Here is a 12,732-nt window from a genome sequence, read left to right as displayed (position 1 = left end):
CTAAATGTCCATCGACAGATGAATGGATAAAGAGGACATGGTGTGCACACGCGTGCGCACTCACACACACACACACACACACACACACACACACGGAGGAATACTACTCAGCCATAAAAAGAATGGAATAATGCCGTTTGCAGCACCATGGCTAGACCTAGAGATAATCATACTAAGTGAAGTAAGTCAGAAAGAGAAAGACTAACAACTATGATATCACTGATGTGGAATCTAAAATATGACACAAATGAATGTATCCACGAAACAAACAGATTCACAGATGTAGAGAACAGACCTGTAGTTACCAGAGGGCGGGGTGTTGGGGGAAGATGGGCTAGGAATGTGGAGTTAGCAGATGCAAACTATTATACATAGAATGGATAAACAACAAAGTCCTACTCCATAGTTCAGTTCAGTTCAGTTGCTCAGTCATGTCTGACTCTTTACGACCCCATGAACTGTAGCACGCCAGGTCTCCCTGTCCATCACCAACTCCCGGAGTTCACTCTATAGTACAGGGAATTATATTAAATATCCTGTGATAAACCATAAGGGAAAAGAATATAAAAAAAGAATACATATATGTGTGTATAATTGAATCACTTTGTTGTACAGCAGAAATTAATACAACGTGATAAATCAACTATACTCAATAAATTAAAAAACCCTATTTGTTAAAAATTGGGTTACTACATGAAAAGCAGAGATGTAGTGATACTAACTTTATTTTTTGTTTTTATTTTATTTATTTTTAATTGAAGTATAGTTGATATTTATATTCTTTATGTATCTACTCTTCTTCAGGTTTTCATTATATAGTTATTACAAGATATTGAATATAGTTCTTTGTGCTATACAGTAGGTCCTTGTTGGTTATCTGTTTTATATATATTAGTGTGTATCTGTCAGTACCAAACTCCTAGTTTACCCCCTCCAACCTTTCCCTTTTGGTAACCATAAGTTTGTTTTCTAAGTCTGTGAGTCTATTTCTGTTTTGTAAATAAGTTTATTTGTATGATACTAACTTTAAATTTTTATTTGTATCTTTTCACTTGTTAACAGGTTGATTCAATTATGCCCACACCTACACACTTTTTAAAAATAAGGGCACAGCCTATGCTATAGACTCATGAAGCCTGGGGCTTGAATAATTTTTGCAGCAAGAAGGCTTAGCAGTGAGATCCCACTTGCTGCCACCTGCCTGCTTGAGATACCCCAGTGGCACCCCGCTGCCATCAGAAACAGAGCAAGCACCTTCTTTTCCTGGATTTTACAGCATCTCATAATCTGGGTATCACCTACAGAGATAGCCTAAATTTCACACCACTTCCCGCCACCTGTTCTCAGTACTTGGCGACTGGTCTGGCCTCCTCCTTGTATCCACCACCTGCCCCTTCCCCATATCGTGATCACAAACTTGCCTATGCTTCTCCTTGGTCTGGAATGTGCCCTTTTTCCTTTTCCTTCCTTTCCTAATGCACATCTTTCAAGTGCTAGCTCAAATCCTCCCTCTCCCTCGAATTGTTTCCTGCTATGATCTCCAAATCCTAGTGACTTCATCCCTAGGAATTCTTACCATGACCACAGCTAATGCACACGCCTCGGTAGACAGAGCTATCTGCTGGACTGACAGTCCGCCCACCTACCCACCCACCCATCTGCCTATCCATAGTTTACAACTAGATCATAAGCTATTTAAGTTCACAATTTTGCCTTTTAGATGCCCACACAGCACCTAGAGCATGAAAGATATTTAATACTTGCTTCCTGATTGAGCTCAAGTGATTAAATAATATGTTTTAATTGAATAAAAAGGCTATGGACCATTAAGTGCTAAGTAAACCAAGAAGAAAGGGACATTTGGAAGGGAAAATGCTAGAGAGCTTTTATTTTTCTATCAGTGAAAGGAGAATCTTCTGAGAATAATTCTTTGGCTGTTGGATCAGCCTGAGGTCCTAAGACTGGCCAATTCATATTAAGCCTGAAATAGATTTCTCTAAACAGCAACAGTTTGAAATAGGTCTTCAGACTGAGGCCAGAATGAGATGTTGGTCTCAGATCTTGAGTGAGGAATCAGTGTTTCCTAAAAGCCTGACGTGGAATTTCTTGATTCCAAGCACCTCATCCCAAATGGCAGAGCCCCCTTCCAACTTAGGGACCTTATTACAGTATTGTCTGTTCCTATAGTCCCTAAAATAATAATACAAAAAATAGATGGACAGAGCTTATTTATTCTGAACTCTATATCCCACAACATTAGATTTGAAAGCCTAACATTTAACTACCTTGTTGCATTAGAAGGTTTCTTAGCTGGATAACAACAAGCTGAAAGTTTACTAAATTCACTAACAGTCTTCTGCTGGGTTTGTGAAGCAGCTTGAATTAAATATCCAGGTGGGATCACTTAAAACAGAAATGCTCTATCTCAAGACAGGGAGCCTCCAGCTCACAGCTTCCTTGATCTCTTACATGTAAGGATCTTATGGTGTCCTGGCTCCCTTCTCCCCATAGGGGACGAGGGTCTCCCTAACACGACCATGGGAATCTGGTGGGAAAAATTCCGTAGGAACTATGTGGGCTCAGCAAATGGGGAAGGGAAGGAGCTGCGAAACCTGGGAAGAGCCAGGGGGAGCTGACCCTGGGGCAGAATCCCACGCAAGGCTGGCCCGACTGACTGACCCGACTGACTGACCGTGGGGCCCAAAATAGCCTCCCCGCAAGGCCTGCATTTCTTCCCCTCTCTGTACTTTGTTGAGCTGCTTGAAATTCCACCATTTAGAGCAATGTCTTGGCAGAGGCCGAACTGAAAGCCTGGGACGGGAGAAAAGGCACTCACCGGGTGCGGGTTGGGAACAGCAGCGTGGCAAGTACTAATGGTTGCTTATGGGGCACGGGCTTAACAAAGCATTGCCTCATGTAACTCTGTTCCCAGCAGCCCCGGGAGGCAGGATGAATAGTGTTCCTATGTCACAGATGAGGAACCTGAGGTTTGGGAGCTGTTAAGTAACAGCTGAGTGGTCAGGCTGACTGAACCGACTTGAACTTGAGCTCTTGCTTGTTCAAACTATGACTTCTCGCTGTGTCCCCCTTCTGCAGATTATGGGAAATGACAACCTGGGAAGAGACTCCAGCTTCACAGTATGGTGAATCATATCTCAAATTGATCAAGGTTACATAGAGTTTTGTGGGCTAGTCTGAGAACTTGATGGCTTGATTTGCAAGATTGTTTCTCTAGGAAATTTTGTGACTTGCTGCCAAACCGGTAGAATGGAACCCCATGATATTACAATGCATTGTGGATTACTTGCAATTATAATTTAGCAGTGCTCAGTGTTTCTAGTTGTTTTCTGGTCACACAAAAAGGCCCTCTTCTGACCAAGGTTTTAGTTTACAATGCCACCAAACTGCCCCACACCCTGTACCTTTATTACATAGTACATTTTGTGAGGACAGGGGCTTTTGTCTGTGTACTGAGGATTCCCTAGCCCCTACGACAGTGTCTGGCACACACAGGCACACATTAATTACTTGTTGAATGAATCAGTGCTTTTAGATCACAACGTTTTAAAAGGCACGTGCGTTTTATGCTTTGTGAAACACATTTAGAGTTATTATGCACAGCTGAGATCTGGTATATGACTATGATTAACAAACCTTTAAAAACTTCAAGCAACCCTGTGCAACACAGTTTTATTCATTAGTTGAAAACTATCCTCCCATATAAAGTGTTTTCTCCTAGGTAGCAAGACTGAACGCTCTGCAGTTCAGGGGTTTAGAGAAACACGGGTTCTGGCTTCAGCAATCTTCCTCCTGCCATCATGGAACCCTGGCACTTTGGATAAACTGCTTTACATCTTTAGGCCTGGGAATTTTAGGGGCTACCTTTCAGCTCTAAAATGCTATGGCATCTGTGCACAAGACCTATTTTCACCTTTTACATGCCTCAGGCCTGCTCTAATCACACGTTAGTGAAGACACAGGTAAAAAGCACAATGATAAAATACAAAGACGGTGAAAGGGAAAAGTCTTGGATGACCCGAAAGGAAAACCACAAGTCTTTAAGTTTAGACAAGTTTGAAGCTGCTACAAGAAGCAGCCACAGCCCATGAACTTTATCGTCAACCTCTGTGCAGACAAGTGGGCCAGTTACGAATTCTACTTGGTTAGTTCAAAACATGATAATGGTAGGAACAAGATTCTGGCTGCTGCATTTACATCAGAACCAGCAGAATACATGTGATCTCAAGGGTGAATGTGTAGACAGGGTGCAGTCCAGCCCCCTTTGAACAGCACAGAATGACTGACTCAGGTAGCACGAAAGAGCCTTTGCTCAATCACTAAGTTCCAAGCATTCCAAGAAGAGGGATCAGTATTTATGGTACTTTCTATTTTCAAATGATGAGTGACTTAATGTTTTCTGCATAAGCCTTAACTGCACGGTGCACAGTGCAGGATATAAATGTCAGCACTGTGACAGGGGCATGTTGACACTGGTTGAGTGTTCACAGTCTGCACATTGTCTTTATCCTGCCTTCCCCGCACTGACAACTTGCTACCGAATTGAACATACCTGGAAAGAAGTCAATTTGGCTTAGAATGCAGCTCACTTTCTCTTTGGGAACATTTCTCTTTCAAGGATCTATTGGGTCTTCCCATAGATAAAACAGAATCGGGTGTGCTCTGCTGGTTCAAATGTAAATACAGTAGTCAGAATCTTGTCCATTGATACTACTGATACTACTGATGACTTAGTATCAGTTTTGGAAAAAACCTCCCTTCCCCCACAACTCCCCCCACCCCAGTCAATAAGATTAATGTTACCTTGCTTGCTTTGTGACTGGCTGGACCTTACATGAGGCACAGATTTTCTTAGGGTATTATCAAGGCATAGGGATTCACCTGACTGCACATTAGACTCACCTGGGGAACACCTAAATCTCTAGTTGCCCAGGCCACACCCCAAGCCAATTAGATCAGAATCTCTCTGGGAGAGGCCCAGCACCAGTAGTCACTAGAGCTCACCAGGTGAGTCCAGTAAGCAGGGGTCTTATGAGTCTTTTCCCAAAGGAAGGTTAGGGTGGAGCGTGAAGGTTGGGGTTGACCAAATCTCAGTCATTGGCATTTTGGAGTGGCCAGGCCTTCCTTTACTGTACAGTTGTAAACTGTTCATTGAGTTTGGCAGTAAGTAATTTGTCTGAGGTGACAAAATTAGCCAAAAGCAGAGCCAGAAGCAGGAGCCAGCATTAAATAAGCCTAGGTAGATAGGATACTAATATGCGTATTAAATTTCCATGAACTAATCAGCTTCATAATCAGGCACAGTCATTTTTCCTCCAGAGTGCCTTGGTGAAAAAACTATTACCTTTCACTGGGTTCCTGTTCCTCTGACCTAGGCTGTTTGAATGAAAAGCCATTTAGCCTTCATGGGTACTGTTCTGAAGATTATGGCACTAAAGCGCATTTTAAGTCTCTACTGGAGAAACATTATATACACTAGGATAGAAATTTGTGGCTGAAACCAAAACCTTTAAAAATAGGTTTATACAACTAACTGCCATACACTCTTGGAACAGTTACTTCAAGGGATCAAACTGTGTTCTCTAACCCTAAGTCACTCTTGAAGACTTCATTTGTCTTAGAAAAATGCACTTTTTCTTGGGACTTCAGGAAGAAGATGCTTTTATTGTAATCAAGCATAAGATAAGCACATCACATTTCCTGGGCTACTTTTAGCCCAAGGCCACAGGTTTGGGGGACTCCAGCATACAGCTGACTTTGGAACCCTTTCAGTGGTGCCTATGATCACAATAATTTTCAAATGCAGAATAGGGTAACAGAAATGGGGAGTAGCCAGCATGGTTATGGCTACGGTTTACTGCTGCTTTAGTTTGGGGTTGTGCAAATTTTCTTTTCCTCGCCAGTAATCTCTAACTTGTGATGAAGCATATTCTGCTTTACGCAATAGATAAACTTCTCAAGAGCAGAGGGTAAATTATATCAAATCATAGTTGACATGCCCTGATAAACCGCTGAGACATTTTTGAGAGGCAAATCGCAGATTTATTTTCTAATATGAATAATCTAGTCTTAAGAGTTAACATTGTCATTTGTGTAGTGAACTACAATTTTGTGTTTTTTCCCCCTAGCCCCAGCCCAGCACTATTTATCACTTTCTTTCTAGAACCGGAACTTTCCTGAACAGACTTGACACTGCCCAGATGCTTGTTCTGGAAATCAAGGCTTTTCTGTGTTTTCTCTGACTCTGGCATGGTTTTGTGAAACCTCAGCCTCTTCCCTTGCAAGGGCAGTTTAGGATGGAAAGGCAATTGTTCTCAGAGTTCAGCAGAGCCAGGCACACCCAAACAGAGATAGAGGGCTTTGGAACAAAACACGGGTGTGAGTGTGTGTGTGTGTGAGTGTGTGTGTGTGTGAGTGTGTGTGTGTGTGAGTGTGTGTGTGTGTGTGTGTGTGATGGGGAGGCAAAGAAAAGAAAACAACTGTGTTTTCCTGTGGTGGTGGTGGGGAAAACAGCTGTTGATCGGAATCTAAATGAGCAGCAGAAAAGTGTGTTACCCTGTGTGTTGGGCAAAGCCAGCGCGTGCCATATACAGACTAGGTGTTGCAGCCTTGGGGCACCAGTTGGTTACGGCGCACCGGGAGGGGGCTTCGGCGCCTGCGCGGCTCTTCCCTGGGAGGCCACTCTGCGGCCGTGGCTGACTTGGGGGTGCGTGCGGGCGGCGGGTGGGGTGACCCCTGCGGGGAGGGAACGGTTCTTACAGTCACTGCTCAGCGCGAAGGGCGCGCGGCGGCGGCCGAGGGAGCGGTCTTCGGCGGGCGCCTCGGGAAGCCTCTTACCGGCGGGCAGCGGGAAGGCGGACGCGGTGTGGAGCAGCACCAGGCAGACAGCCACGACATCCCATAACTTCATCTTAGAGTCCCGTCCGGCGGCGGCACCTGTGCAGGCGGGCGGGCGGGGGCGCAGAACCCGGGAGAGCACATTAGGCCTGGATGTTGGGGCCCGCGCGGGTCCCCGGGGCTCCCCTCCAGACTTGGCACCGCCCTCCTTCCGGACCGCTGCGGCCGGGCGCTTCCCCGGGCACCCCCACCCTTCTTTCCTTCCCAGCTCCCTGCCTGTCCCCGCTCCGGGGTGCGCCTCTCCGGCTTCCAACTGACAACTGCCTTTTTCTTCCGCCATCGGATCCCAGGATTTCGGGGCAGGGCTGCTTCCCAATACGACGACAGCAGTACTGGCGCGCAACCCCATCCCCATTCTGGGGGGCGACCAGGCAACCCTCACCCTGTGCTCCCGCCCCGTCCAGCAGCTCCCACAGGAACCCCCACCCCCCGACCCCGCCCCGGAGAACGAACCCTGAACCCAAGCAAGAGACCAGCCCTCCCGGGGTCCTGATCCTGTCCTCAGCTAGGCAGGGGCAGGCTCAGTGGCACCACGAACCCCGCCCAAGCTTCATTCCTGCCATTTCAATTAGTGTTTTGTCGTCGGAACAAGAAGCCAGTGGGGACTTAAAGACTTTGAGGCTGTCCAGGAATATCTGTGTTAAGCTCCTGAACTTTCCAAAGTTTCAACTCGGTTTAAAATACTACTTCCACTTCTTAAGGTTATGAATGTTAACATATGAAAAGGCCTAACCTCGTTCAATAAATGCTTTAGCGTTACAGTTAGGGAGGGATTGCCTCGGTCTTGAAAATGTTCGTGGTGTACTCGAATACCCTCTTTATTTTTGCATTTTTGCAAGATTCTGGCCTTAAATCCTTTCCCCTCGCAGAGGGGTTTCGAGCTCCCCAAGCTGGGTCACAGTCACTCCTGGAGGATCGTACCCTGTCGGGGACGCTACGCAGGAGCGCGGGCACCAGAAGGTCTAGACCGGGAAAGGGCGCACGGTGGGGGCTCAGCTCCTCTTAGGGGGCTCCGTTTGGCTTCTCAATCCTCGCACCCCTAGAAAGGAGGGTCACGCAGTTGAGGGCGGGTGAGAAAAAGGGTACCCTCAACTCAGGGCCCAACTTCACGCAATAAGGAGGCGGGGGTGGGGGGGAGACCCGGGCACCTTGAGGTGAGTCCCCAATGCCAGCGTTCTAATTTCCAAGGGCATTCTAAAGTGGAAATTACGAGATTCATGCAGTTGATTATCCCCGTTCCTCCAAGTAAAAGAGATTCTTGGGAAAAGCTCCTTGAACTTTTTCAGTGGAAGAGAGTAAGGCAGTTCCCAGATAAAAGTAAAAACCTCGACCCCATTCCTCTCCATCAGTCGCCAGGAGCTCCCGCCTCCCTTCCAGCAAACGCCCCCACCCCCATCTCTACCCAGAACGCCCGCCGGGTTCCGGTGCAGGCCACCCCGGGAAGCGTTTAATTCGACTGCCACCTCCCACCGCTGTGGAGACGAATGCATTTTCCATCCCTTGGGCGTCTGTTTGTTCGCTACGCAGCTGTTGGGCTCGGGGAGTCTGTAGGGCCCACAAACTCCTAAACCCTGCGGCTCCCGGCGCTCCATGCCCCTCTGGCTGGTTTACAAACCCGGGGAAAAGGAAAGGCTCTGGGTTGAGGCGCTGGGGCTCCCAGGCAACACCTCACCCAGGCCGTGCAAAACAAGCCCTGCGAGGCGCTCGAGCAGGGACGAGGGAACGCGAGGCCTCCCGTCCCCTCGGCCCGGGTGCCCGATCCCAGGCGCGTGCGAACTGTCTGGCTGCCCAGAGGGGCAGGGAGGCGCGCGGTTAATGCGCCGTCCCAAATCGCGGTGCCCGCCGGCAGGAAGCGACAGAGGCACCAGGTTTCCCTTCCGCATTAAGAGGGTTTTTCCTTTTTTTTTTTTTTTTCCTTTTTTCTGCTTGGCAGGAGGAGGGCTTTTTAAATTGGACGTGGAGATCCTCAATTAGAAGTGTGACGAAGCTGGCAAAAGAGGACATAGAGGAAAACTCCCCGCCTTATCCAAAGGAGGCTCCCGCCCCCGCCCTCCGCCGGGTGAAAAGAGCTCGCCCATCTCAGGCGGGCGAGAAGGGCGCCTTCTTCCCTCTGAGCACCGCCCGCGCAGGCTGCAGTCAGAGCCGCTTTGTAGTTCCCGGTATTTGCCGGGCGGAGGGAGTCTGGAGGCTGAGCGTTCACAGCGGTCTACGGGGAGGTTTTTCCCAAATCCCTGTGGGGTCCCCACATCCCCACCCCCAACACACCCAGCGGCTTCCCTGTCGGTCTCTTTATCTCTTTCTCAAAGCACATCTGTCCGCAACCGGCAGCCTCTGTTACGCGCCAACTGCCCAAGGCGCTGCCACATGCGGTAATAAACAAGCTCTCCTTCTCCGCTAGGTGCCCCCGCACACGTTCCGGTACCCCACAGGCTGGTCCCTCTCTGCGTCCGGCAGAGCAAAAGGGGAGGTCGCGGGCACCGGCACCTGGTGATCCTCAGGCCTGGGGCGGAAAAGACGGATGCCCCAGGGAGCCGGACTGCGGGACTCGCCGCCGGGCGCTTCTGAGTTCCCAGCACCAGGGGGCACCAGAAACCGCCGGAGTCCCGAAGCGCCCACGCGGCCGGACGGCTGCCTTGCCACTTTAAGTATAGAACCGCTGCACGAACGCTCTCCACAACCCCTCAATTCTCTCCGAATCCAAATTACCCCCCGGAACTTTTGGATGTCCTCACCAGCATCCCCGCTGTTCATCCTCTCCTACCGCTCTTCATCCTCTCTCCCGGATTTTTCTCTACCCGCTTCACTTAAGCTGGTTTCTCGGCAACCTGGTTTTTGAACTCCCCCTCCCTCCCCCGCGTCTCGGTGACAGCCTCACCGCGGGTAAGCGCTCCCGCCGCCAGTGCCCCCGCACTTTCCCGTGTCTGGCAGGCTGGGAGGTTTGCCCTCGAGATCCAGGTCTCAGGAGGAGAAAAAGGGAGGCGGGAGTGGGTGGGTGGGGGCGCGCTGTAACTCGGAGGCTTTCTTTTGGAATACGGACAGAAGTTGCGGAAAGATGTATTGCTTTTTTCAGCTGTTCCTTGTGTCCTGAACTGACAGTGGTACTCAGTTGGGCCCAAGACCGCGGTAGGGAAAAGAATGAGCGACGCTTCCTGCAGACAGTCTGGGAATGGGTCAAGGGCCCGATGCCGTGTTTCAGATCCAGAGTGCACCCGAACCCCTTGCGAGAATGGGCTGGGGACGCTGCGGGCTCCTCGGACACCTGACACTTGTTGAAAAGGCGCTACTGTCCTTGAACCTTGCCAAAGCGAAGATATGGCGAAACTCAGTGCAAACCCGGTCGCGGCGGGGCGGAAGCCCAGAAGCTCGCATTGGAGCTTTGCGGGTAGAGGTGCGTGCGCGAGGTTAGCAGCAGCATCTCTTCCTTGGAATACTTAAGTGAACATCGAAAATACTATGCAAGAGTCGAGTGCGCTCTAACATATCCGCGGCAGCGCCCAGGAGAGTTGTGTTTGCCCCCACCAATGAGCAAAAATCTTGCGAGCACGGGGTTGGGCAGCTCCCCCGGAGCGCGCGCGTCTGCTCTGCAGACCGGTTTGCCACCGCCGAAACCAGGGAGGCGCCAGAAGGCTGGGGAGGTCCGCGGAAAGTTATTTCCCGCCCCGAGAGGGGCTGGAAACCAAAAAGCGGCGAAATCATCCCTGAGGTTGTGCAAGGTAGTGGTGGAGAGTGTTAACTGGGGAGGTGGCACAGAGTGCAGGAGAAAAGCGGTCATTCAAATCATCACTTAGATGGCGTAGGGAAGACCTTGAGGCTCGAGAGTCTGTTGGAGACGGAGACCCAGCTCCTGGGCTATCCCGGAAGCCCCTCTCTTAACCTCGACGCGGATGGTTAGTTGGAATTGCGGGCTCATGCAAGTAACCGGGTTCAGAAAAGGGCGAGGAATGTAGATTTGCAAGACGGCTCCAGAGGAGGTGAGCGCTCTGTTTTTAGGTCCTCAGCACCTTTAGCAGCAGCCCCTCCCGAGGCCTACACTTTCCCTCGGAACAGACCAAAACAAGTTACACCCCAGTAATGATATCTATGCAGCAGCGCCTCCACAGAGGACCCAACTTTGGCAGTGGTGGGTTCAAAGACGATCCCAGCCCGGTACCTTCCCGGGACTTGACGGAAGAGCGCCCCGCCGAGTCGGGGAGGGAAACTGTCCCTGTTGAATACTCCGGGGTCTAGAGGCATGAGGGACCCCAGAGATCTTTGCCCACGTGGAAAGGCAAACTGCCCCTCTGCAAGGCCAGCCTGTCTCCAGTTCAACTTTTCTCTCTCCTCTGTCTTCCCAGTGTCTCGGTTCCCTCTTAGTCTCTTCCCTTTCTAGTCCCACTGCCCGTTCTGAGGTCCAGCCGCGCCCCCCTCTGTCTCCAGCGCCCCGCAGCCCGCCGCGCCCGCCTCCCCTCAGGCCCTCTCCCCTACTCACCTCGGATCCGGTCTCCGCAGACCCCCAGCTGGACATTAACTCCAGGAGCCCCGAGTCCCAGCCAGGAGACCCATCCGGGCCGAGGGCAGGAGCGCGGAGCCCCGCCCAGCAGGTTAGGGGCACGAGTTCGCAATCCTGGGGCCGTTCCCGGCAGGGAGGGCGCGCAGGAGGCGGCGGCCAAGGCTCCAGCCGCCGCCGCCGCCGCCGTGAGAAGGGCGAGGGATGCCGACAGCTCCCTCGCCGGCTCCCTGCACCCCCAGAAGGCGAGGTCCGAGCAGCCGCCGCTGCCTTGGTTGGGGGGTGACAGGGCTGCGCGCGCCGCGCTCTCAGCCGGGGCCGCGCGGGCGCGGGGCGCGGCGGGCGCTTCAGCGGCGGCGGCCGCGCTCTGCGCCTTCTTGGGGCGCCGCGCCGGGGAGCACGAGACGGGCCGGGCTGATGCTGCCGCCGGAGCTGAGGTCTGGCCTGGAAATCCGAACGAGACACCACGTCAACCGGCGCCGAGAGTCCCGCGAAGACATGAGGGCGCCAGGAGCGCAGGCTGGTCCTGGAGAGCCCGGGCCGGGGGCCGGGGTGGGGGAGGGGAGGCGCGGGGCCCCGGGAGGGGAGGGGTCGAGCGGCGGCGGTGGCGGGGAGGGAAAGGAGAACAGCGAGGAGGCGCCCGAGCTCCCGAAGCGGGGGGCTCCGGGTGCGAGTGGGTGACGCGAGGCGCCCCTCCCCGGGGTGCAGGGAGAGAGCGCTCAGCGCGTGGAGACGCGGCCGGGCTCGCGCTTTCTCCTCGCCGGGAAGATCCGGAGGAATGTGCGGAGATCTGCGCGGACCAACCGAAGGGAGAAATCTGAACTTGACCGCGGCGCCCGCGCCCGGCTTCGCCCTCGCGCCTAGCTCTCTGAGCCGGGGCTGTGTCGAGTGGAGGGCTGCACTGGGCTTTCCTTCCACCTCGATGTCTAGCTCTCTGGCTTTTCTGCAGGGCAGAAGGCAGTGGCGAGGAGAGCTGCTGCTGGCCGGAGTTCTCCAGCACTACGAAGGAGAGATGTGCAGCGGCCCAGGGAGGGAAGCTGAGTGTTTGCCAGGGGACGCTGAGACTGGGGCAGAATTTATAGGGCTCTCACTCCGTGACGTGCCCTCCAGTGGCTTTTCTGATTCGCTTTCTGACCTAAACACACATTAGTTTAGCCCCCATGCTAGGGCCAACACGGTCTCCACATATCTGCTGGCTGAAGTCAGAGGCTTTGCATATCATGTATTACACGGCAGGCAATGAAGAAGGCTTCTGAGGCTGGCCGCTCCTCGGTCCTAGGCTCCATTTTCATGCTGTTGTAATATAATACCAAACGTGGGGTAGACACATA

General features: G+C 51.8%; 1 protein-coding gene across 5 annotated transcripts in view; it reads right to left on the bottom strand.

Moving 5' to 3' along the window:
- Positions 1-11,861, bottom strand: part of GDNF (glial cell derived neurotrophic factor) — a 28,466-nt gene extending 16,605 nt beyond the window's left edge. For 2 of the 5 annotated variants that reach the window (XR_009731799.1, XM_061393687.1), the window contains exons 1-2: positions 7,837-7,943; positions 6,778-6,954 (exon numbers count right to left, since the gene is read on the bottom strand). Coding sequence is in view for 4 of the 5 variants with exons in the window: in XM_061393687.1 (XP_061249671.1) it covers positions 6,778-6,928 (151 nt within the window). In the remaining variant the exon portion in view is untranslated. Of the gene's footprint in view, positions 1-6,777; positions 6,955-7,836; positions 7,944-11,383 lie in introns of those variants that run through there. The other 3 variants (XM_061393690.1, XM_061393691.1, XM_061393689.1) reach the window with 3 other exon arrangements.
- Positions 11,862-12,732: the final 871 nt, after the last annotated feature.

The sequence above is a fragment of the Bos javanicus genome, chromosome 20, assembly GCF_032452875.1.
Source record: "Bos javanicus breed banteng chromosome 20, ARS-OSU_banteng_1.0, whole genome shotgun sequence".
Classification (NCBI taxonomy): Eukaryota; Metazoa; Chordata; class Mammalia; order Artiodactyla; family Bovidae; genus Bos; species Bos javanicus.
The sequence above is the reverse complement of the archived record's forward strand: the minus strand, read 5'-3'. Positions and strand labels throughout refer to the sequence as shown.